This window comes from Phalacrocorax carbo, chromosome 2, assembly GCF_963921805.1.
Source record: "Phalacrocorax carbo chromosome 2, bPhaCar2.1, whole genome shotgun sequence".
NCBI lineage: Eukaryota > Metazoa > Chordata > Aves > Suliformes > Phalacrocoracidae > Phalacrocorax > Phalacrocorax carbo.
Genome location: NC_087514.1, coordinates 47,590,187 through 47,617,227, shown reverse-complemented (window position 1 = coordinate 47,617,227; position 27,041 = coordinate 47,590,187). Strand labels below are relative to the sequence as shown.

General features: G+C 39.6%; 1 protein-coding gene across 3 annotated transcripts in view; it reads left to right on the top strand.

Annotated features, from left to right (window-relative positions):
• ASXL3 (ASXL transcriptional regulator 3) overlaps window positions 1-19,743 on the top strand; it is a 76,833-nt gene extending 57,090 nt beyond the window's left edge. For all 3 annotated transcript variants that reach the window (XM_064442779.1, XM_064442780.1, XM_064442782.1), the window contains 3 exons: window positions 193-298; window positions 6,381-8,334; window positions 11,040-19,743. In XM_064442779.1, coding sequence (XP_064298849.1) covers window positions 193-298; window positions 6,381-8,334; window positions 11,040-14,714 — 5,735 coding nt within the window. In that variant the 3' untranslated portion in view covers window positions 14,715-19,743. The remainder of the gene's footprint in view (window positions 1-192; window positions 299-6,380; window positions 8,335-11,039) is intronic.
• Window positions 19,744-27,041: the final 7,298 nt, after the last annotated feature.

The window sequence follows — 27,041 nt, the reverse complement described above, 5'->3', positions numbered from 1 at the left end:
CTTCTGAAATACTGATGTTATATGGTATAATTAAGTCACACTCACTTTTGGTTTTCATTATTTTTATTTGGAATTGTTGGATGACTCTAACAGAAATCACTCTATGCCATCTTTGTATCTGTAATTTTTAATTACCCATATTAAGCTAATTCTTGACAGCTTTTATTCAATATGTTAGTATTTGTTTTTTAGGAGAATTTACACCAGAAATGCAGTTGCGCATCAGACAAGAGATTGAAAAGGAAAAGAAAACAGAACCTTGGAAAGAAAAATTCTTTGAAAGGTTTTATGGTGAAAAGTAAGTATTGAAGCAAATGAAAGCATTTTTTAATTTTCTTTTAGGAGGAAATGAAAATATAATTCTCTGCTTCACATAGCACGGTCATATGCTGTAAAACTTAATAAAGCGGTTATCAAAGGCAGTCATTCCCTAGTATAAGAAGTAGTGGGTAGAATTATAGTGGTGTGTCTGCACTTGCATTACAATTGCATTTTTAAAGGTTCATAAGTCATCTATGAAAATTCATTCCAAGGAGAGCTTAAAACACAAGGCCCAAGCGTGTGAGTATTTTCTAATTATCTTTTAAAAGATAGCATTAGGGCAGTTCTCCCCTCCTGCAAAATACAAATACAGCTTCTACAGACAAGAAGACCAGTAGAGATATTTCTGTAGTATGTTTTTTTTTTTTTTTTTTCCTAAGCTAGTTGCAAAGTTTCTAAAATCAAATAGTGTTTTTTAGTGTTTGACTGAGATGGCCCTTTGCTGGAGTAGAATATACAACACAGAAGAAATATTGCCTAGAGAGAAATAGAAGTGCAATGACTAGTCTAATTTTAGAAGTGAGATGCAAAGAACAAATAAATACCCTTAACTGACTAAAATAAATTAGATAGTATCGCTCCATGTGCACAACTGGGGTGAGTCAGCACAATTTCATTGATGATGATACAGAGATAGGATTCTGCAGCAACTGAAGATTCAGTTCCTATAGTCAGGTTTTTAAAAAATCAAAATTTAAAGAGATTCACGTATTTTTAGAATTCAAGAATCTTCCTTTTAAAAATTGCTTTTAGAAGTTAGTCCATCAATACTTAGAATTACATCTCTGTTTTTAAACATTTAAGTATTAAAAGTATTCATTATTAGAAAGTATTAATTAAAAAGTCTAAACTAATTATTTAAAAGTTGTGGTTTTTTTTTTTAATTTTCAGGTATGTTTTAATGGAGTTTATGCATAACACATAGCAGACAAAAATGTGCCCTGGGAACCATCGTCACAGGAGATGTCTTAGTTTGTTAGATGTTTTTTACTCTAGGAAATCCAGGGCACAGGGAACCCTTCATATAAGTGATTAATTTAAAGATTAAGGCATTAACTAAAGTATTCCTGCAGTAACAATGTTACTTCTCACAGTCCACTGCCTTGGGCCACTGGGAAATGCAGTGAAAACAAGGCAGCCAATGGACAGATCTGTTTTAATATTTTATTTCGCACATCCTTGCTAAGTGCTTTCTCTCAGTGTAACTACTGTTTCTACACCACTTTATCTTTACATATAATGGAAATTCTAGGGTCCAAATATGGCAGCCTTCCTTATTGTCAAGTGCTTAATTTCTTACTTAACAGCTTTGAGACCTCAGTGTAGTCCAGGTGTTGATCCCTTTAGTATCAAAAAATATTAATTAGGTTTTTAGATAAGGAGCATAAGGGCTTTTCGTTGTGTGTGTCAAGAGGAGAGTCAGTTACCAACCTTTCATGGAGGAAAGGGCAATGTAAGGTATTGGCATAGGGCCTTTCACAGGAAGTAGAAGTTTAGTACCAGCAAAGCACAAGCACCTCACTCTAGCTGAAGCCTGTTCCTCAATCACAAATGACTGTCACATGCACAGAGAATGATACTCATAATTTTACAGAGCCAGCAGTGCTGCCGTGCTAGCTGAATGCTGGACACTGTAGTGGTTGGCATGTAGTTACTCAGTCTGCACTGATACATGTCATTTGGGTTGATAGGTTCCTGACATCAACATTGTTACGCAAAATGCAATATTGCACATAATTTCCATGTTGACTACAGTACTGAATCTGGTCCCCCCTGCCCCTTCCCCAGCTTGCATTGTTCACTTGCGTTCTTCTTCCTGGCTGTTATCTAGGCAGATCCTACCTTTTTGATGCTTGGCCAGTTTTAAGTACTTTTTCTCATTATTTGCTGACTGAATGCTAGCTTTTGCTACAGTTTCCACCTTGTGTAAGTTCTCTCACCTTTTTTCACTTTGGTTTTTAAACTTGCTTGAGTATGATTTGGCTTTGTCTCTTTTCAGCTATGTTGATTCGACTGAAGTAGCAGATTTTGAAAACTTCATGAGCTATTTCTCACATGCACTGTCTGCAAAAAGGATGTCTTTTGCAGTCTAATTTGTTCACTTTACAGTCAACGTGGTATTTTAGCTCTGATTTCAGCTAATTTGATCTTTTAATATTCCCTAAGTAAATTCAAGTTTCACCTTATACTTAGAGAAGGACCATTAATAGATGCAGAATCTTGGTAAACGTTTTTACATGCTCCCCAATTCACAGCATTCAAAGGCTTTTTAGTGTTTCTTCCATATTGGCTCTACACATTATGTTTCTACAGTTTGCTCTTATGTGTACCCAGGCTGTTTGTCATGGGACTGTCAGTTGTAGTTTACTTCCATCCATTTATGTTCTTTTTTCGCTTCTTCATGTTGTTCATTTTTCTTCTCTCTGACTTTCTTTAAAAAACAAAAACTTAATTCTGCAGTCATTTATCTAGGATCAGCTGATGCATGTTGCCAGAAATCCCCGTTCTTCTGGCTTGTTGCCTCAGGATTGGAAGTGTTATACTCTACTGTCTCAATATATTATTTCTTTTCCCACTCTTGAGAGAGTTACATAGCAGGATAGTAATGCCAGTTCACTAAATCAAAGTTTTAATTTTGGGTAGGCCTCCTCTAAATTTTATTGCTGATTTAATCATTCATTAATTTTTTATTTTATTTTCCCCAATACTACTTATCACAGCACTAGAATATCAGCATCCATGTATCCTTGAGTAGCTGTTTGGGTTTTTTTAATTTGATTACTGACTGCCCTTATTTTATCAGTTGAATCTTGTCTTTAGCACTTTAACTGATGGCTCTTTACTGCTGTCTTCATATTTTTGTGCTGTTTTGCAAACTTTGGCTGTCTTTTCCGGAGGGAATAAGATATATCAGCTGTTTATCTTGAAGTCTGAGATTGCCTTAAGCATGATGATCTTGAGCCTTCTCCTTCTGAAAGCCTTTTTCTTCACTGCAGTGTCTTCATCAAGATAGTATTTCCAAGACTGCAAGAAAAGAATTAAGATCCAGTCCTGTTATAATCTTTATTAATGATGTGGATGAGGGGACCGAGTGCACCCTCAGTAAGTTTGCAGATGACACCAAGTTGGGTGGGAGTGTCAATCTCCTTGAGGGTAGGAAGGCTCTGCAGAGGCATCTGGACAGGTTGGATCAATGGGCTGAGGCCAGTTGTATGAGGCTTAACAACGCCAAGTGCCGGGTCCTGCACTTGGGTCACAACAACCCCATGCAAAGCTACAGGCTTGGGGAAGAGTGGCTGGAAAGCTGCCCGGTGGAGAAGGGTCTGGGGGTGTTGGTCGACAGCTGGCTGAACATGAGCCAGCAGTGTGGCCAGGTGGCAAAGAAGGCCAACAGCATCCTGGCTTGTGTGGCCATCGGTAGTAGGGAAGTGATTGTGTCCCTGTACTCAGCACTGGTGAGGCCGCACCTTGAATATTGTATTCAGTTTGGGCCCCTCACTACAGGAAGGATATTGAGGTGCTGGAGTGAGTCCAGGGAAGAGTAATGAAGCTGGTGAAGGGTCTGGAGAGCAGGTCTTATGAGGAGAGGTTGAGGGAACTGGGGTTGTTTAGTCTGGAGAAGAGGAGGCTGAGGGGAGACCTTCTTGCTCTCTACAACTACCTGAAAGGAGGCTGTAGCGAGGTGGGTGTTGGTCTCTTCTCCCAGGTCACTAGCAATAGAACAAGAGGAAGTGGCCTCAAGCTGCATCAGGGGAGGTTTAGACTGGATATTAGGAAAAATTTATGTAGTGAAAGAGTGTTTGGGCATTGGAAGAGGCTGCCCAGAGAGATGGTGGAGTCACCATCCCCGGAGGTGTTCAAAAAACATGTAGACGTGGCACTTCAGGGCATGGTTTAGGAGGCACGGTGCTGTTGGGTTGACAGTTGGAGCTGATAAATCCTAGAGGTCTTTTCCAACTTAATGATTCTGTGATTCTAAGATTCAGTACTTGTTCTGCCGGCCTTAATCCTGCATTGTCTTATTTTTCTTACACTTCTTCCCCTTCGGTATGTTACTAGACTGTGTGTATTTGTGTAGTGTCCATGTGACAGCTGCATTCACCTTTATCCTGTCCTTCATTCCTTTGCTGTTTTTTATTCCATAAAGGTAACTATTAGGGAACATCTTTTCATGATGTAAGCCAGCTGGAGAAAATAGACCACTGATTCAGCTTTCAGTAATGCAGTGGATTTCTTTCCCCTCCATTTTCCTGAGATAACTTTTGCTTGTTTACACAAGGAATTTTAGAGGAAGTTACTCACCTAAACCTAGGTAAACTAAACTTTACTCACCTAAACTTAAAACCTAAACTTAGACTATATAGGGAACCTGTAGTTTATATAGAAGAAAGCCACATCTTCTGAAATGCATTCAACGTGGGAGATGTAAAGGTGCCGTTCTGAATTGTTCTCTAGAGGGTCCTTCCTCAGTGTATGGATGACATAGGGAGACTTTGTGCATATTAAATGACTAGTAGTAGGCAATATCAATAATTACCTTGAGAGTGCTTCTTAGGGTACCATTCCCAGGCTGGGCGGGGGGGGGGCAGGGTGTGTGTGTTTACAGCTGTCACTGTAATGCATCATCTTTTCAGTATTTTTAAAATGCACAACCACAGATTTTTGCTTTTTACATGTTTATTCTGTACTTCCATATACATGGGCCTTTTTGAACTCTGTGTCCTCTGGCTGCACACTGACAAGTTATCTTGCTTCCATAATTTCTGAATATCTTTTACACTTGTTTATTTCCATATTATTCTTTGTTTTCTGATTAAAATGAGAGCAGAGATCAAACTTCTGTAATTAGATGAGAAGATCCTTAAGACCATGAAATTTCTTTTAAGGCCTCCAGCTACGCTTTTCTGTATTTTCTACCATTATGGGATTGCTGAGGCACAAAGTTTGCTTTGAAAATCTTACTAAAGATGCTGAACACATGTATTCCCACTGTTCTAAGAAGGAAATTAGGATGTCAAAGCGCATACATTTTTTAAAATAACCATTTTTTCAACCCTTGGCTTTTGGTTTTGTCTATTGTGTTTTTTTTTTTAATTCTGCTGAAGTAATAAAACTTTTTTAAACTAATATTTTCAGGACTAGAAGTAAGAAAACCTTCAGAAGGGAAGTATGTGTAGGAATGGTTCCTTTGCACTTCATCCCTGAGAATGAATACATAGATTATAAATATGTGTCTTTTTTGCTCTTTAAAAATGTTAGATTTCTTTCTAATTATAGTGAAATCAAATGAATAGTATATACATAGATCTCTATTTAGAAATAGGTTTTATCTTAAATGAAATATTTAGTTTGCTGAAAGAATGAAGCAAAAACACAGAAGCTGTCAACCTAGATCTTTACAATTGGCTTGAGTTGTAAAATGAGGCTGAAGTGGAGTTATTTTGATTTTCTTCATAAATTTGAAATGACTGTCAAATTACAAAACCAAAACACATGCTTTGCCTTATTAGTTTTAGGTGCAGCTTTTTCTTTAAAGTGCAGCATTTAAGCCATATTGCTGGCTGTGCTGGCCCTAAATGCAGGTGTAGGAGATAAAAAGGGATTTCCTTTAGAACTGTTACTGATGGAAGAAGATATAGTTGTGAATTTCCTCTGCCATGCATGCTGTATTAGTATTGCAGTGTTGCGCTGGTATTTAAAAAAAAAACACAACAACCAACCACCACAGACATTCAAACAGAATATGAGTAGTGGTGAATCTGTGAAGCTTTCTTTTCTGTTTCATTGAAGTGACAAATAGTTAAATAATGAATAATAGATTACTTATTTAAAAAAAAATAAAAGAGTTTTTTAACACAAGTAAGACAATCTGGGTAGTTAGGTTTCCAAAATACATAAAACCATATATAAATTAGTCAGCCACCACTTAATCAAGCCACTACTTTAAACTGGAAAATATGTCCTTTTTGTAAATAAAAGATGTGGGCTAGAAAGATGGTCCTACTCCTTTATCACATCTGTGATGAAAAGCCCTTTTTAATGTGTGTGTTTTTATTTAGATTGGGAATGTCAAGGGGGGAATCAATGAAGCTCACTGCAGTGCAGAACAACGATGAAGATGACAGCAATTCTTTGTGTGGGTCTTCTGGCACACCTGGTCCTTCTAAGCAAGCAACCTTTGAGGACCAAGAAGAGAAAGGCGCTAAAATTCCACCTTTACCGGAGAGAGATTATTGTCCACCTCTTTGTAGTATGGAACAGGTACCTGTCAAGGATCTAACAGCAGATTCAGATGATATACTGATACCTGAAGAATCAGTCATTCAGGAGGAGATTGCTGAAGAGGTTGAGACAAGTATTTGTGAATGCCAAGAGGAGAACCATAAAACAGAACATGAGTTTTCTGAGGAGTCAGTAAGTCCAGCTGGCACAAATGAAGAAACAGAGGCAGTACAGCTTGCAGACAGCACTGAGTCCTGTGTCATGATGAATGATGTAACCGATACCGTATCTCACATTGAAATTAAAGTGGAGTTGAAGTCAGAATGCCCTCAGGAGGAGATGTCAGTTGTGGTGGATCAGCTGGAGGATTGCCTATCACCAGCACGATCAGCTTCATCCACAAACTCTGTCAGTGATACAGCAGAGAAGGATTCTGAGTCTGCAAAAGAGCTAATTGCACCAGAAATGCAAAATGCTGCTCTGGAAGGCTCCTTGTTCACTGGTGGGGGAATTGCAGTGGATATGGAGCTTCAAAGTGACCCTGAGGAACAGTTATCTGAGAACGCTTGTATTTCTGAAACTTCCTTTTCCTCTGGAAGTCCAGAAGGACCGTGTGTTTGTATTGCCTCTCCTGGAGGAGACACTCAGTCAACTTCAGAGGAACCCTGTACTCCAGCATCTCTTGAAACAGCTTGCTCATCTGAAGTGTCCAGTACTGAAAACATTGAAGGTGATAATCAGCAAAAGGCCAGTGATGAAAACTTGCACACACCTTTAATGTCAGAAGTCTCTCCAATGTCCACCTCCCCTGTAACCTCAGAAGCATCTCTGATGTCAAATTTACCTTTAACATCAGAGGCATCACCAGCTTCTAATTTACCTTTAACATCAGAAACATCTCCAATGTCTGATTTGCCTTTAACATCAGAAACATCTTCAGTATCTTCTGTTCTTCTAGCTTCTGAAACATCTGTGGCAAATAGTTTGCCTCTTCCATCAGAAACATCTCCAGTTTCTAATTCCCCAAGCAGTGAAAGACTTATTCTGCAACAAAGGAAATCTCCATGTTTGTTGGAAGACTCCCTTCCCGCTTTGAAAGAAGAAAGCTCTGCCATTCCTAAGGTGGTTCAAGAAGAGACTCTTGCTGCTCAGCCAAAGCAACTTCAGAGTGCCCCTGAAAATATAAAAGTTGGTCCACTAACAATTATACCTGATACTTCAGTATTGGAAGAACCCCAAAGCAAAAACCTCACTCAACAGCCATGTAAGTCACATTCTGAAATTGAGAAATCCTACATTGCATCCATCCCAGAACACTCTCCTCCAGAGGTGATCAAAATTAAAAATCACAGTGTTCAGCAAAGAGGTGACAAGAAAAGTACACTCTTGCCACCAGAGGTAGCTGTCTTATCAGAAGGATCAGTTGGCAAAAATATCGAATTGCTTCCATCAAAGCCACATGATAAACTATATACCTCATCTCTAGAGAAAGCTACATTCTCTGAAGTGTGCAGAAGTAAATCTCACAAGCTAACAGGCAGCACCCAAAGCCGTCTAGAGAGTTCACATTCTTCCAAGTCATTGGAACCCACAAAATCACCTGAAGTGAGGAATGAAAGTAGAGACCCAGAGATCCCAAAGAGGAAAACAGCAGAACAGCACAGTTTTGGAATCTGCAAAGAGAAGAGAGCTAGAATAGATGATGATCAGCCTAACCGTAGTGCTTCATCAACAAGTCCATCTGATAAAGATCAGCCACCCAGAGAAGAACCCCGAGTTCCACCCCTTAAGGTAAAGTAATGAATAAACAGGCTGTCTTGGAAACTGAAGTTTTATTATCTCCCTCCTACTGACTGCATGCAGACACAGTGCATGGTTTATTTTTTGTGGAGGTGTGGCGGGTGTTAGTACTGATGGGTTTGCTTTACTCTATTACATTCCTACCATGCCAAATTACTTCTGATATAAATATACCTCTATTTGTTCAGTCAGGGTCTTTGCTACAAAATTGCTTTTGTGTGAGGGAAAATTTTCCAGTATCTATTGCTTAATCTAATTCAAGAGCTTCCCCATCATTTACACAGTGCTACTTGTTTTTGTAACTGCCCAACTGTATTATCTGCTCGTTCTCCTGCAGATGACTTCTCCAGAAGGCATGAATAATAAGTGTTACCATCACCAATATTAAGAAAAACAACCAGTGCCTTAATCCAGCAAGAGAATGTGGAGTCAGAGTAGTTGGAAATCCCTTTGCAAGCCCCAGGCTTGGGGTAGGCTGAAGTATAAGATATCCCTGTAGAATTAATTGGAAACAGAGACCTGGCTATCAGGGGAAGTGGCTAATTAATATATGTATAGATATCTTTGTTAATGGCAAAGCGAAAGGTAAAAAAGATACACCAACAAAGCAAACATTTTTATGTGTATCATTCTGCTATGTAAGAAAGTAAATTCCATTTGAAAGCTTTTTTTCCTAACAGAGGGATCTATAGATTTAGTTATATATAGGCTCAGCATTTTGACCCTTTTAATATTGTACCTGATGACATCAGCCAAGTTATAGATCCAATTTGGTGAACTTAAGCCGTTGACTTTGCAATACTAGTTCCTGATTATTCAGAAATGCCCTTTTCTGCATTTATTTTTAACTGCTGCAATCAGTGAACATTGTTAATATGGCCAGGAGGGCAAATAGGCTAACTGTTTTAATCACTAGTGGGGCAGCATATTTCAATTAATTTATTTTTATGAGCAGTGATGCAATTGGAAGTTAGCCCATTCTGAGTTTAGTGATACTCTTTCATATTTGGAAGGTCTCTATCTAGCCTAATAAATTCTAATCACTCTCTAAGCACAAAGGAAAATAGATCACTAGGGAATAAAAAAAGGTCATGACTATGATAATAAAAATAATCAAGCACTTTGAGCTTTAGAAGTTCTGGTGATGCAAAGTGGAAACTGAAAAAAGTTGCTACTGAAACAGAAAGCAAAATGTTTTGAAGTAATTGTGAGTTCATGATATTCTCTAAAATATGTACACGTAAATGTTAAAGCGTCATAATATTAAGCATGAGTGTTTATTTATAAGCCAAAAATTCCACTGCTAGGAAAAGTGAAGTATTCCAGCCCTCCTGACCAGCATAGAGTTGTACAGTTATATAAATGGTTATATATTCCAATGCCATCTTAATATTGATTTCCACTGATCTCTTATGGAAAATCAGATGCTGTCGGTCTTGCACAGTCTTTAGAACTGAATCTCCCTGAAGCTTCCAGGCAGTGAATGAGAATACTGAAAAATTGGCAAGCATTTTGAAAGAATAATTTTGGACAATCAAGTCTAGTATGTTTTTTGTGTAAGAAATATTTGGCTCTTGGGTCATCTCACCAACAAACCCCTGTCTTTTGTAATCAAAAGAGGAAAAAGAACCTCAGTTCTCCTAAATCATTCTGCTATATGGCTCTCATTTCCTGTCATAACTTATGACTACGTTTTCTACAAACATTACCTAGTTTCTTCTCAGTTCCTTTAAGAAGAGAAGTCACATCATTAACCACTAAGTCCTATTACTGTGGACAGCCGGTAAACATATGTCCCTTTTAAGAAATTGAAATGGGTTTTTTGCCTACCTTTGGGTATTCTGAGAGAGTATATGACTTACAAAGTGGTCCCAGGACTCTTAATCTCTAATCCTGAAAACAGATGTGCCTAACTGGAAACATACTAATAATCCCAGTGATTTTGCAGGTTATTATTTTGCTTAAAGTTTTAGGTATTTAAAACTTTAATATTTGCATTTTTAATATTTGGAGGTTTGAGGATTTCATTTTTGAAATGCAGTAGTGTAGGAGGTATCCTAGGGCTGTACTAAAGCGTGTCTTTTAAAATAGCAAGTGAGGAAGGGAAAGGCATATCCTTTGGTGATTCACTTCTTTTATACCACTACTCTAAAGCGCTCGGTGGTGTAACATGAAAAACAGGCTCAGTGGAGACGCTGCTACATCCTATCTAAAGGCAAGATTTGTTGTCTCGTATATGAGCGAAAGATAGGCTGTTCCCAATGTCTTAGTCATTGGAGACCAAGGAGCAAAAGCACTACATGATCGTAATTTTTTCACACATTTGCAGCGAGTGCTTAGTTGTAGGCTTTTTTCCAGTATCACTGCACTAGGCTTGTTGATCTTCTGAGTTAGATATACTGCATATAAAACAGGTCGGACAAATTATATCAGATAAGCATCATGTTGTCATCCAGTTCAGTCTTTCTTCCTGTCAGAAGGATCAATGTGAGTAGACTAACACAGGTGTCAGTTATTCATGCTGGAGGATGATAAAATACTCAAGTGCAAATATCATTAATTTTTAGCATTTTCCTGTCCAGCTGCACTGAACAGTGATTTCCTTCATTACCTTTCTCTGACCCTTTAAGAGACAGCTGGTGATTTTAGCGAGTCGATGACCTCATTAAAATTATTGGGTTTTTTTCTTCCTTTAGATTCAGCTTTCAAAAATTGGACCACCTTTCATCATCAAGAGCCAACCTGTTTCTAAACCAGAACCTCGAGTTTCCCCAAGTACATCGGTCAGCAGTGGGAGAAACACTGGGGCTAGAACTCTCGCAGATATCAAAGCAAGAGCTCAGCAAGCAAGAGCCCAAAGAGAAGCTGCAGCTGCAGCAGCCGTGGCAGCAGCTGCAAGCATAGTCTCTGGAGCAATGGGGACCCCATGCGAAGGTGGGAAGACAAGAACGCTGGCACACATCAAGGAGCAAACAAAGGCCAAGCTATTTGCAAAGCATCAAGCCAGAGCTCATTTACTCCAGACTAATAAAGAATCAAAGTCGCAGTTCAGCTCAAAGGAAAGTACCTCATCTCTGGAAATACCAACTTCTACTGACACGAAGATTGAAGGTTCTACCGGTGTCATTATAGTTAATCCCAACTGCAGGTCCCCTAGCAACAAGTCTGCTCACCACCGTGAGACTAACACTTTATTGCAGCAGCCACTTAACACAGCTACATTACCAGAAACTGCTACTGAGATATCTGTGCACAGTTCTGATGAAAATATACCTGTGCCACAATTGTGTGAGAAAATTATTTCATCTACCTCTACTGAAAGTAACAGTGTGCCAGTGCTTTATAATAAAAGTTCAGTCTCTGTGTCTGTTTGCAGCACTGCTATGTCTGGAGCAATTAAAGAACTTTCTTTTGCAAGTTCTGTTGATAAATCCTCTGTTTTAATGTCTGTTGACAGTGCAAACACAGCAGTTTCAGCTTGTAATATAAATATGCTGAAAACCATCCAAGGGGCTGATACTCCATGCATAACCGTTGGACCAAAATGTATTGATAACAGTAATGTACCAGTCTCCATAGACAGTACAGTCTTATCAAATGCCATCGATGACAAAAGGTTGCCGATACCAAGTAGCAATGCGAATAATGCAGTCTCCAGTCATTATGCCACTGTGCCAGCTTCATCTATTGCAAATAATTTGCCAAATCATCTCTCTGGTAGTTCTGTACTGATTCCCCCAGTGGGGACTACCAACAGATTTTCTTCTGATAAGATAGCCATAACTGGGTGTAATGAGCAAAGCACTGTCTCCATTCACACTACCGTTAGGTCAGCTTTAAGTTGCAGTGAGGCCCTTGCAGTAGCAGATTCTGTTGCAAGACCGCCCATTTCAATGTTTACTGGTAACATGGTGACAATAAGCTCTTACGATAATGCTACTAAGTTGAACGCTGATCTCTTAGAAAAAAGCTCTGGAGCACGAAACCGAATGGATCTCTCTGGTAAATCGCAGCCAGTGAGCTTTACACAAACTGCCATGAATAGGTCTATACCTTGCAAAGTCATTGTTGACCACACTACAAATCTGAATTCCAGTCTGTCACTTCCTTCTTCTATTGAAAATGCAGAGAACAGCATTGACCTGCAGAGCAGACCTGTAAGGACAGAAGCTGCCTTACAAAGTATAGCCTGTCCTCAGGTGTCTGTCATAAGCAGGCCTGAAGTGGTCTCTAGTGAAAGCCTTGAGCACAGTTCCAGCTTTATCACCATTACAGCAAAGCAAGACAGCAAGAACTTGCAGGCAGGCTGTTCAAGTCTTCGAGAAGTGCCTCTTGCTCCTCAAGAGAAATTAATTGAGGTGGTTACTCCCAGCCAAGCTTTTGCTGAGCAATTAAGAGGTCCTTCAGCATTTAAAAATGAAGCAGATGCTGCTTGTGCCAATCAGTATAACACTAACAATAGAATTTGTTGGCATGATGAAGAGGCAATGAGTACAGACCAGCCAGTGGTCAGCCATCTTAACTCCGGTAAGCATAAGGAATATGCAGAGCAAAACTGCTTAAAACATGTCAAAACCGAACCTTCCAGTTACACGCAGATGTCAGAACTGCAATCCAGGAGTCTGTTGACGAGCGTTGCTGTTCCTGTTAAAGCAGAAACTAATGAGTCTGACAAGTGCTTCAGGATGGACACTGAGGATTTTACAGGACCTGAAATGCCTGCCCAGGCTGCAGAAATGGCCACAAGTGCGCAGCCGCCGCAGACATCCAAGACATCCGTTGCGGACTCCATGGAAGACTCCCTGTCCCTGACAACAGAAACCCTAAAGAGAGTTACCAGTGCCGGGGGCTCTAGCTGTCGCTTGTCGTCAGTGGAGGCCAACAATCCTTTAGTGACACAGTTACTGCAAGGCAATCTGCCTTTAGAGAAAGTGCTACCGCAGCCCAGATCAGGAGCCAAACTAGAAATTAACAGGCTTCCCTTGCCTTTGCAAACTACCTCAGTATGTAAAACAGCAGTGTCCGAGAGAAATATTGTTGAACACCCTTCCAGCTCTCCTAATCCAGATGGTAAAGGATTTACAGCAGGCAGCATAGCCCCGCTACAAATCAGAAAGCGTGAAAACCATCCGAAAAAGAGGATGGCCAGGACTGTAGGGGAACATGCTCAAATTAAATGTGAGCCTGGGAAGGTGTCAATGGACACAGATGTTAAAGTGGCTCCCTGTGTAATTAGTTCCACCATGAATCAGCTAGGGCATGGTCAGCCATTTAAGCAGGAGTGGCTGAACAAACATGCTATTCAGAGCCGAATCGCTCACAGCCCAGAGATCAAGCAGCAGAAGAGGCCGTTGCCTTCATGCAGTTTCCAGCAGAGCTTATTTCACATTGATAAAAATGGCAGCTTTCATGCAGAAGCTAGTACCTCACATAGACAGCATTTTTACCAAATGTCCATGGCTGCAAGAGGCCCCATTCCTACAGCAGCTTTGTTGCAAACTACTTCAAAAGGCCCACCTGGCTGCAACGCATTTGCTTTTAGCAGACACCTGGAACAGAAGGGCTTGGGAGATGTGAATATATCTACAGCAGCTCACCAGCTGAGGCTAGGAAGTGTGTTTTCCCCTAATATTCAAATTAAGGAAGGTGATGACATTGCCAGTGCCTCTCAAACTCTGCAGAGTAAAACATTAGTGCATCCCCCTCCTCCCCCTCCGCCCCTGCCACCTCCTCCCCCTCCTCACCCAAATGCAGAAGTCCCCTCTGATCAAAAACAACCGACAGTTACTATGGAAACCACTAAAAGACTTAGTTGGCCTCAGCCAGCAAGCATCTGTAGCAATATAAAATCTGAACCTATTTCTTTTGAGGAAGGTTTGAACAGCAGCTGCGAACTGGGCATGAAACAAGCTTCCTATGATCAGAACGAAGTGAAAGAACAGTTAAAAGCGTTTGCATTAAAAAATGCAGATTTCTCTTCCTATTTACTTTCTGAGCCACAGAAGCCTTTTACCCAACTTGCTGCTCAGAAAATACAGACGCAGCACCCGCAGCAGCAGCAGCAGCAGCAGCTCTGTGGAAATTATCCAACAATACACTTCGGTAGCACAAGCTTCAAAAGGGCAGCATCTGCAATTGAGAAATCGATTGGGATTTTAGGAAGCGGCTCAAACACGGCCACAGGCCTGTCTAACCAGAACGCGCAGATCCCGGTTCAGAAATTTGCTGACAGTAGCAATGCCGATGAACTGGAACTGAAATGCTCTTGCAGGCTGAAAGCCATGATCGTGTGCAAAGGCTGTGGAGCCTTCTGTCATGATGATTGCATAGGGCCTTCCAAACTGTGTGTAGCTTGTCTGGTTGTACGGTAGGAACCGAATCAAAGATGCAGTATCCCTTATCAGCACGGGAGAGCAGGACAAAGGAAAGGAGAAATTGGAACAGTTTAGGCCACTAATGGTTTGCAATTAGTTGATTGATTTTTTGTTTTGTTTTGTTTTTTCTTCCACATGGTGCTTTCAGAATTTAGTTATTCCTGCCTGAGTGCCATTTTCTGGAAGAAGAGGAAACCTGTAGAAGTAGTTTTAAAAAAAAAATAGCCTTGTTACTGAAGTTTCTATGAGCTCTCTTGCTGTGCTAAAAAAAAAAAAAAAGGCATTAATGCATGTCATTCGTAGCTTTTATTTATTTGCACAAAGTGCAGCACGTTTTTTCTCCACTTTTTGATAGTTGATACAAGCAGCAGGCTAAAGATCAGTGGAAGAATAACTGCAAGAAGTGGAGTAACTATGCAGAATGAATAACACACTGAATAGCGACTGTTTCGAGTGGGGTAGTAGTAAGGTGTGGGGTATAGGCCTTCGTAGCTTCTAAGTCAGTTTGCAGTTTTTCTGCCGATAGGATTGTTTTCTTCAATTGACTTTCACTATCTAGGGCTAAAATATAGTCACTTCACCTAGAAAAAAAAAAAAAAAAAAAAAAAAAAGACATTTACTTGTTAGAGTTTCCTTACATGCCTGCCAGGGACTATGGACCTCAGATCTTACTCATTATCTCTTCTTGTTGATTCCTTGAGAAAGATTTGTACATGTGATGGGTTAGTGGGACCAACACTGGAATCGCATTGGCTTCAGTAGAATCTGGAGAAAGTAACTTCTCTACTGGAGATTAGAAACTTATTTTCCTGTTTCCCGTTTAAATATTCTTTATTTGTATTTGTCTCTCTAATCTGCCCACTTGGTTTGTCAGTCCCAAATATATATAGATTATATATACACTTACATATATATATATATATATATATGATCAGACTTATGTCATAGGTTCTGCATGTTTTAGTCTTTCCATGGCCTAAAAATGATGCGTTCTTATGATGAATGAATAAGGAAAGATTCTAACTGCATATTGGTTGAATATTAGATTATCAGTTGTTCTTCCTCTTATGTGAGTTACTCTATTTAAATAACATCTCAGAGTTTTGCCATTTAAAGTAATTCTTAGAATTACTTACAATACTGACTTTTTTTTCCCCCCGAAGGAATTCAGACCCCTTACTCTACGTTTTAGAAATTTGGAAGCAAAAAGGCATTTTTAAAAGGGATACTGCATCTTTAAAGAAACCTTCAGTATTTATCCAGTACTGTATTTACATTTAGGACTATAGCTGTATTCCAGATGCGCTAGCCACCATAACAGCAGAGAAGAAAAACAATAATTTTGGGGCCCTATTCACCTAAAAGGAAAATATTATAAAGGGATAAAGCACATGCAGTTGCTGGGGAGATGAAAATACCTTGGGTTTTTTTACTCCCGCTTCAAGAACACAAAATGTGGAGTGCAAGTCATCCATCTGCCAATGTGTGGTTGGGTCTGCCCAAATGTCAGCATCAGAGAGAAATGTTATTTTTACCATTCCAGTAGAACCTCACTAATCCAAAGGCCTTACAGTCTGCTCAAGAAAACTGATTTTCCTTCCACAATTTTCAGAGAGCAATGTGGTAAGAATGTGTGAGATGTAATACTGCTTGGATTTTGTGATGCATTTACGGTTGCGTTCTGAATTATTAATGTGAATGATAGAACTACATATAGAAAATAAAAAGTATACTACATTTTACACTATACTTTTTTATATGATCTTTGTTTGCATATTTATTCATCAGCTGTAACCTGTCTCCCTGAGCGCGTTACATTGCCAGGTGCATATTAGTGAGGTTCTACTGAATGGAGGAACCACATTTATTTTCTTGTGGGGACCATTTTCACAAACATGATAAATACCATTTATTGTCTTAAAAGTGAGCTGGAATATCTACAGCGTACATTCCTGTCATAGGAAGCTCTATGGTGCACCTTGATGTTCTCTCTTATTGTAATTAGCAACATATCAATATTATTTTTGACACTGTGTGGTACAAAGGCCATTTATAATTACACTAACAAATTTGTTGCTGATACAATAATATATTTTTTCTATACAAAAGTGCTCCTTAATATGACATGTGAGTTAAGAAAAGGCTTCTCAGCACTTTCAGGTCTTCTGGTAGGAAAATAAGCTAGCCAAGCAAAAACCTAAAAGCAAACACATGAAAATGAGCATCCAGTGCTACGCCAGCTGCTGGCAAAACCGTGACTGGAAAATACTCATGAGTAAGCATGAGTGTAGTCAGTTAATGCATATCAAATTCACACTTGAGGAGCCTTTGTATCGGAATTGTATTGCATTGTATTTATACTTGGTAGGATACTTCTATTTAAAATAAAGAGAGCAAACAGTCTTAGACGTCTAGTAACCTATGTTTATATAAGCCTGCTGGGAATCCTTATTTCTAGCTCAGGTGTTCCTGTCCACAGCACATAAGTCAATATTTGTTTGTACTTGCATCTTGAAATACTTCTTGTATTGACTGACATAATACAGAAATAAATTCCAGCCGCAAAATAGTTTTACTTTGTTCGAAGGATGAGAGTGTGACTAATGCGGTAGGTAACTCATTCATGTCATACTGTCTTTTTTGTGTCAGGATTGCAACTTGCATGTGTGAGGTCACGATAAAGTGTTATTTAAAATGGCATTAGACTGGATGGTGCTATGCTATATTAGACAACCGACCAAACTCTTCCATAGTGCAGTTCCACTCCTTTCATTCTGGAGTCATTGGAGGTGCACCAGGAATAAATTTGACCAATTAGTTAGCGGCAGTCGTGAAGTGTTGTTACAGGTTATAGTTTTAGGGTATTAAAATACCCAAAAGCAACTGTGGTGATACAGGAGCCTGACTGAATCCCAGTGTGAGTGAAAACCTTACTTGGAATCTGGTATCACACGAATGCTTGGGGGGGAGTGACCCTTGGTCTTCAATAAGAACACAGTCACGTTTAGAGGTTAATTTTGACTTACTTCTCTTTTTTTTTTTTGTTTAATTGTCCACGTTTCAGGCCCAACATTGTTGTGTTTGCTAATGACCATGCAGTTTGCACCATGGGGTGTTAATAGTTTATGCACTGAAAAGTGGTGAAAGAATTGCTTAAGAACACACTGCTCTGTGTTTGCGTGTACGTACGTATGTGTCCCACTGTCCCGCATGTATAATTTACCTTTTTTTAAAAAAAAAAAATCTCTGAAGTTGTTCCCCCACTCCTACCCCTGGAGCAGCACTTTTGGGTGAGAGGGAGAAACACTCTTTTTTTCTTTCCTCCCTCTTTATTGTTTTAATTGCGTACCTGTGAGATACGCAGATAACGTTAGGGCATTTGCAGTGTGTGTGTTCGTGTGTTTCTGTACTGAACAGACTTTCCAAGCAGAAACTCCCTTTGAAACAATGTTTTAAAAAAATTATTAAGAAATGGTGAACTGGATGCTCCCTGTTTGCATTTTATTTATCTGCTGAGGTCTAGTACATGAAATAGCATTTAAAAGACAAAAAGTAAAGGTTGAGCCATAAAGCAAAAGGTATATTCTCTGTACTATAGACTTTCTCCTTGAGGGTGGTGCATGTTGTCAGGGTAAGCTACAGAACGTGCAGATGGTTTTTCAGGGCCCTGCAATTCCTCGCACAGTTTTTAAGCTGGTGCATATGGTGCTTTATAATGCAATTTCTGAAGTAAAATTACCTTATGCTGCACCCCCTTCCCCTTATAAACACACGCACAATTTCAGAATAGTTATTGTAGCCTCTGGTTTAGCAGTTTCTCCAAGGTGTGGTGAAGTACCGGGATAAACACTCGAGATGAGCTGAGAAGTGTCACCGAGAGGGATCATTTTAGCTGACACACGTGAACGGCCCTGCTCTGGACACTGAATGACTTCTGCAGTCTCCTGGCAGCAGCGCAGCGGTTTGTCTTCCGTGGCTCTGCAGAACACTGGGGGGGAAGCAACAAAACGTTCAGTGGATTTATCATGGACCTGTGTAGCTAAATGTTTCTGAATCTATGAAATCCTGTTGTCTTCGGTCATCATGCTTTGTCACTGTAAAACCAACGAAGAAAAAAGAAAAGCATTTTTTAGTCTAATTTAAGGAGCTGCTTCTTTTATAGCACATAATATTTCGCTTTGTACTATATTTGATAGTTAAAGAATAATTTAGTCCGTAGAATAACTTTGTTGTATTTGTACTGTTCATGAATGTTACAAGAAAAGTGCTTTACTTTGTTGCCATAATTCTCTTGTACTGCTGTAAAATATTTTTTCTGCTTTAAGGAAACTTAACTCGATTCACATTTTCAGTACAGGGTTTTTTGTGTGTATGTATTTTTTTTTTTGTCAGTATTCTGAATGTTTACATCTGTTCGACATTAGCCATTCTATGCCTTTATGGGGCAGTATTACTCCTGCAGTATAACAGCAATGTGAAATCCACTCGTACCTAACATGCATGAGAAATACAGATTTATTGGGGAGATCCCTAACGTGCATAGATATTTTTTCTATCTGCATTCAGTGAAGTAAATACCCTCCTTCAGTCCTCTACCAAAGAAAATATTATTCCCACAGGACAAGCTCGGAAAGTGGTTCTCTGAATCTTCAGAAGGGGGTGTAGCTGGTTTCAGCAGGATTGCTACCGTTCAATGCTGTTATGCTTCGCTTTGTTACCCCACCAGACGTGACTGGGAGAAACAAGCATTTTAGCAATTTTTTTGTTTCAAGACAGTGTTTTGTTTAGAATTCAGGGATCATGCTTTCTTTAATGGTGCTGTTCGTTTTATTTTTTTTTTAAGAAAACAACATTTTGTTGCCTACGGAAATGACCATTCACAAAACCATAAATTAAATAAAATAATTTGTCTTCATAACTTCTCTCTTCTCCCTTTCCTTTTCCCCTTCCTTAACCCTTGAAAATAACAACTTGGGCTTCAATATTAAAATATTCTGGAAAAAAAAAATAAAGAGATAAAATAATATTTGTCATTCGTTTATTTATTTTATGTTCAGTGCCTTTAGGCAGGAGATCCTGCTTGTGCACACCCGTTGTCTGTACAGGTTGGTGAAATAGAACTGTGGGAGAATAATTGGTCCTTTGTAAAGGAGTTTTAAATGATGTAAGACATAGTCTGAATAACTTCTGATACTCAAGTATTAATCGTCTTACACTAGTAAAATAAAACTAGGTGTTGTATATGAAGTTGTTGTAAGTAGAATAGTTTGTGGATGAAAGAGATGATACTGCTTTGGGTAGTTAATGCCGGGTGTATTTTGGTACTTTGCCTCTGTCTGCAACCGTGTCCAGAACGCGCTTAACAGCTCTGCATCCAGGCATACACCTCCCTCATTTCCCGTCCCCACAGCAGAAGAAATTAAATGTCCATAGTACACAAATGGCTGCCGGTCCAAGTTACGTTCCTCAAACCAGTTATCCTGTGCAGTCTGGAAGGCCTTCCTGAAATGGGAATTCAGTAGCCATTATATTAAGAATAAATTTTTAAAAAGTTTTCAGCATTTTACCCTGCAAAGAGAGCTTCAAGTACTGGTGGTTAGGGTGAAAGTGTTACAGGGTGGGCAACAAACAGCTTTTTCATAGGCCTGCTCAGAAATACCAGGGCAGCACTTCTTAAACACCACCTTTTGCCCAGCTTCCTATTATTATTTCGGTTGTGGTGCCATCTGAGGGTCTTGTCAGCGGTGAATGGCAGCCCCTTCTGCCAAAATCTGCCCAAATTCAGAAAGCAGACGCTGCCACTCTATGTAGTTTATAATCCAATGATCTCTTTTTCGTATCTAGTACCCACCTGGCAAACTCCCTCAGCTAGTGCTGTCGTGCAGCTTGCTTAAGTCCTGCTTAGATATTTGTCTTTGCATGGGGCTGTACAAAATCAGGGACCAGCTCTGCTTCTGACAGCAATAGCTTTTCAAGGTAATTTCTTTTCAAAAGTTTTCATCTAAGCAATGGAATGCAATCAGTTCCTTAAATCCGTACTAGCTGGGTATTCACTTTTATCCTTTTCCTTCTTTTTACTTTTTAAAACCTGTAAAATATTTCTGCAAAGTTTTATTCGATCTTAAAAAATAAATTTTTGGCTCTTCTGTGGTGTTAGCTAAAGACCTTGTCAGTATTATTAAGTTAAGCCTTGTGATTTAAGTCCCCCTGCTTTCCTTAGGTCAGCCCAGACTTACCGTATCAGTTCAGCCAGCAGATGGCATTGGGAGAAAACATGCTGCTGTGGTCTCTTGGCGCAGAGAAAACCAACCACTAATACACAGGGTTTTTGGGTTTGTCTGTCTTCAGTGTGGAGCTGTTGTAGTGAAAACAAGCCCTCCTGCCCTGCTGCTTCCCTCCCCCCATCCTGGAACTCAGCTTTCCATAGAAATGATGCCCTGAAGCTCACATCATCCTTTCCTCCACTTGGCACCCTCCGAGTTGTGCGGTCTATGGAAGTGAAGTACCAATACACTGGAAAAAATTCTTCCCCAGGCCAGAGCCACGGGATTTTTATTTTTCCTGCTGCTTCCTTTGCCACTCGTAGATGAAGAGAGACAGCGACACAGCTCTTTGTATCAAGGCGCTTCACAAATAAATACGAAGGTGTTACCACTGCTCGCTGTGCAGGGGTGTGCTGTTCTCAAGCCTGGCCTGTGCCGCATGGCATGGCTTGCAGCTGAAGGACCAACAACTTTGTGCACCACCACCGTGGAGACAGGTTGCTGTCATAAGGAAGGTAGAGGGAGTTAAAGGCACTGATACTTGCTGGTACCTGCTTGTGCAGACAGAGAACGTTATTAGTACGGCTGGTTTTTACAGAAAGTGAGCTAGGCGTAGACAGGAAAGCAGCATTTGTTGAGATGATTCAGACTCCTGGACACTGATACTCTACAAATACACAACAGACACTGACTAGAGGAGTTTGTTACATCTCAGTTAAGTGACAACCGTTTACTTTTAAGTACTGAAAGGTCATGCTCCCGGCACGGGAGGTGCCTATTGACTCACCAGCAGTGATGAAGTCAGCAGCTGTATTGGGGAAAAATACCTGGATTGTGCTTTTTGGAAGCTGTGGACACCCTGGATAATTGTGAATTTCTGTGTACAGCTGACCTTTCAGAAGCCCTTCTGTTCTGTGTCCTTTGTCCTGATCTCATAGAGCTTAGTTCAGCCTTCACTCTTATCTCCATGTCTTTCCAATAAGCAGCTGAGAGCTTTCTTCCAATATCTCTGAGCATCCTCATGTATCCACCGCCAGGGCAGAGGATAGTTTAAGATCCCAGATAGAAAAGGCACATCAGAAAATAAGCTGAATTTATTGGATAATAGACTTCTATTAATAGGAAATATTTTTATGTTGAGTAAATAAAAGACTATTGATATTAATATAAAGGAGATATACTTTTTTTTTTAATAATGGGCCTTGCTGTAAAAAGTCTTATTTGCTTCTGATTCTTTCCCAACTGCTCAGATGCATCCTGCAAATCACTTCTTCATGCCCCCTTATCATGAACTCTCACCCTATCATCCATCATGCAGAATCTTGATTACTGATGTGTGCATTTCTGGCTTTTAAAGGAGCAAATCTGGGCGATGGTGGAGAGACTTGTACACAGTGCCTCATCCTTCACTTGTTTACTTGTGCATTGTGCAGCATGGAATGGAGTCTTTGGGGAAAAGAATAAAATTAGCTGTGAAAATACAGTAATCCCAACATATGTTCCTTGACTTCCTTTAGGTTATTTAGTAGAAAAGTCCAAGCCTCGGATTTTTTAATGTGTGAGGAGGAGCTGACCCATAGCAGCCAGAACAGATCAGAGTCCTGGGTTCCATCCAGAAGTAAGCATTTACAGTTCAACAAGTCCAAATAAATGATCTCGGAGTATTAGCAAAACACAGCCAACACAGATAGCCTGTCACTGAAAAGAAGCATGGATAAGGAGAGAGTCAGCGCAAGACTAGTGAAAAAGAAGTTTAGTTACGTTTTTGGAACAAGTGATCCTGCCAATCATATTAAAATTTCAGTATCTCTATAGAATTGCAAATATTAAGGACATCTTTTGTAGCTCTACATTGGGAGTGATATTTAAGTATTTAAGGAAAAACAGATCCACAGCTATTTGATAGTATAAAACTACAACACTCGATGGCTAGGTTCTTAAAAATGGCTGGTTGAAGGTATTCTACAACCCTTCTGGTTAGGAAATTTAAAAGCTACTGTATGCTCAGCATTTTTAAAATTAAGGATCTTTGTTTTGGTTTCCTGAAATAGGGATTTCAGAGCCTTACTTTCCTGATTCTAAAAGTCCTTGCCTGCATTGCCAGGAAAGTCTGATTTATGTTCTTTGCTGTGTAGAACAGTTCAAAAAGTAGAAATACATTCAGAGTCACCTATTTCTGTTAAGTCTGTCACGCTATCTCAAACAGAATTAGACTCGGAGGGGAAAATCTGCTTTTGTCTTTTGGGTTCCGTTAAAATCAAATGAAAGGGTGGTGAAAATAGGCCTGCAATTCAAGGACTTTGTAGAGTATTACTGGATTTGAGGAACAGACCTTTTCCCTTCTGCATCTTCGAAATTTTCAGATAAATAATACTAAGAACTTTATGAAGTGTGTAGGTGACAGTAAAGAGGAATGATAGGTACACCTGTGCCAATGGTACTTGAATATTTAATAAAAAAGGTTTTATAGAGACTTAGGCAGAAAATGAAATGATGCTTGGGAGTAATAGAAAGAAATACATGTGAGGTGTCAGTCACAGGGGGTTCTTCTCTCTGACATCTGATTGTGACATGGTTAAAAAAAGAATGATTATACGTAAGGACTACCAAAGGAGAGTAAGGTATTAGGGAAGTGGGCCATGATAAAAGTTTAAATCAGGATTAAATATTAGGGTATTTCTGGTGCTTCAAAAAAAAAGGCTCATTTTATTCATACACAATCTGAAAAATAGGTTTGCCAGAAATCTGAAGGCCAACTTGCCCCTGCTGTCCCACAGCGAGCGCAGACTGCTGGTGGTGGTGGTGTGCCTCACCCACTCCGCAGGGCCTCCGCTCATGGAGACAGTTTGTTTCAGCACTTCACTGTTCTTAAAATTAGAGAGCTTATCCTAATGTTTAACCCAAATCTTCCTTGCTGCTGTTTAAGCCCATTCAGTCTTATCTACGCTTCACAGGCATTGAAAATAACTTTTTCCTTTCCTCTTTCCAACAGTCTATTAGATAGTTAGGATGTTAATTTGTCTCTCTTCGTTTTCCATTGTTTAAGCTAAACAATCCTAATATTCAGCCTTTCTTTGTAGGTCATGTTTTTCAACCTCCTACCATTTTTATTGATCTTCTGTGGACTCTCTCCAGTTAGGACAAATCCTTTTTGCCATTCAGTTTCTGAGAGTGACTACATTATCTCAGCTGAGGCTGAGCAGAGAGGTAGGACTGGTCTGCATGCCTTAGAGGCTAAAATTCTGCTCCTGTGCCCCAGAACAGTGTTTGTTTTGTCCATGGCCTGTTTGACTCAGGCTCAGGCTGGTCCCAGTAACCCCTGCATCCTCCCCGGTAAAACTGCTTCCAGCTGCTTCTTCCCCATTCTGTATTTGAACACTTCATTATTTCTAAGTGTAGAATATTCTGTTTGTCAGCACGTAGTGCTATCCTAAGCTTTTAAACCACCACCTGAGCTCCTTAAGATCATCTTAAATTCCGATCTCATCAGCCAACAAGCTAATAGTATTTCCCAGGCAGGTATCATCTGCAAATTCAGAAAAACAGGACCACAGTATCATAGGGTAATTCCTGTTGGAAGGGCCCTCAGTAGGTCATCGAGCCCAGCCTCCCACTCAGAACTCACTGTTCCATCATCCAGCTCATTAACTAAAATGCTGGGAGGAACTGGAGCCTTGCCAGAACTGACTCTGCTGTGGTTGCTGCTACAACTGTGTGAGAATGGTTTTCCACCCACTTTTGACTAACTGAGTAACAGTTTTGTCTAGACGATATTTTTCCGGTTTACTTATGAAAATGTCATGGAAGTAGTGCTGAAAGCTTTACTGAAACTGAGACGTGACATCTACTCAGTCCGTGGTGCCTGTCGCTCTGTCATGGAAGGACGTTAGAGTGGTTTGACCCAGCTTCTTGCTAAATTCATGCTGACCATAGCTGGTTTACTTTGTATCCCTGAGGGTGCTTATAAACCATTAACTTGTGCTAGCATTTTACCAGAGAGTGAAATAAAGCTAGTGATACTAATTCCTTCCACTCCTCCTTTTCCCTTTTTTGAAGTATAAGTGGCGATTATGTTATCCTTACCCAGTCTTCCTTCCATTACCCATTCTCACAAGTTCTGGGAGATAATTCCTGATGGCCCTGTAACTGAATCAGCTACCCATTCAAGTGCCTTCCAATGACATCCATTATGCCCACCTCCATTTAAAACATATAGTTCATACCAGGGCACTCTAACCTGTTCAAGGCTGTGATCGTACCCTTTTGTCTCTGGTACCAATTGTGTCAATTATCTGATGATAGTCCACCGTTTTTAGGGATGGCTTTCTCTCTCCATTAAGTAGCTGACCAACTGCCGCCTTGGTGTTCCTCTTACCGCTGATGTATTTCGAGAGTGACTTTTTTGTTGTTTTTAATGTCTTTTGCTAGTCAAATCTTACTTTGCGCTTGGCCTTTCTGATTTCACCCTCGCATGCCTGTACTATAGGTCGCCATTTTCTGTGTATTACCTTTCCTCAAGGAAAGGAGTGCTCATGAGAAAGTGTTATTGAAAGTCCTCTGGCTATAGATATCCCTCCTCTGCAGTAAAATTTACTTACTTCTTCAAAACTTTGGTTGAATTGAAAAAGAAACACAGTCTGTAAGGTCATCCTAAACTAAATTTAATAACACCTGTCAACCATTATTAAGAAGTTCTAAATTTTAAAAGATCAAATGGATTTCAAGATCTTCAAGATCAATAATATACAACACACAAGAGATGAACTGTGGCATTAAGCTCATAAGGACACATTATGAAGAAAACAGTACTTTGACACAGCATGTTTTTATCAAACTACAGCTGGTGCTGAAACAAGTAGAGGGCTATCTACTGAATATCAGAGAATGAGCTGAAAAACTAACTATAGTAAACCAATGAAGTAATTAATAACGAGCATAATGTCTGTATAGTTTTAAAATGTAGAACCTAATAGGTTAAATCCATTTTACACACTTTACAAAATAAACGTTTCAAAGGACTACTTCACCTGTCTTAATGAGCGAATTAGCATTAGCTTCACGTTGTTATCTTGCTACACATTTTGCAGAATTTAGTATTTTTTTCAGATTTTCTGTGGCTAGTTATTTTCCCCAGTGTTAGAAAGTGTAAATGGGCACTGCTTCACAAGTACTATATTTTAGATCAATTTTGTGTTTGTTTTGTCCGTATAAGGATCTATGTCACTTGTCAAGGAGCAAGAAACTATTTCCTCTAACGTTAATATATGGTTTTGAGCCACCTCATGCAAAAGCATTGCAAGTGCACAAAGTCCAAACTCTTATTTGGGACACACTTGTATTCAAAGCACGTACACTGAAAAGAAAGAAACCCAGTGGCATTATTTATGTTTTGATTTTTTCCTCCCCCGCTTAGAACAGACTGAGATTTTTTTGGAACTGACACGCGTATGCAGAAGGTCCCCAGATTTGAACATCCAACCAAAGTGCAGCAAAACCCACACTGCGGCTGCTGCTATCAGCCGGGAGCAGTAATGCCCCCTGTCACTTCGCCAAGAAGTGGCTGTTGCGGAAAATAAATAAATTCTCTATCATTCTACCAAGCAGGACAGGTCTTAGCTTTGGCAGATGTAGGAGTGTAGAAGAAATAAATGCTAATCAGACATTTAGAAAAGTAAATACTCCTTGTTTGTGCCTCAGAAATAACCCTTTGGCTGGTTGATACAAAATGTTGTTAAAGACTGTGGGTTTTATACACATGGATTTTCTTATACTGAAGATCATTGGCATAGAGAAATAGGTTTGTTATTGCTTAAATGACAAGGTTTTATTAATAATATGCTTGGGTTTACCTAATAGAATTTTTTTTTCATTTTTAAATTATTACTATTTAGTTGTCTGCCTGCTTAGACCCTCAAAGTTATTAACATACTTAATACTTAACCTCCCACTGAAAAAGTGCATGAATTCACAATAGTCACACTGAGGTAGCTGGGAATGCAGCTGCATTACACAGCACAAGCACGTGAACTGTCCCAGAGTACGTGGGTGCTATTAATCACCA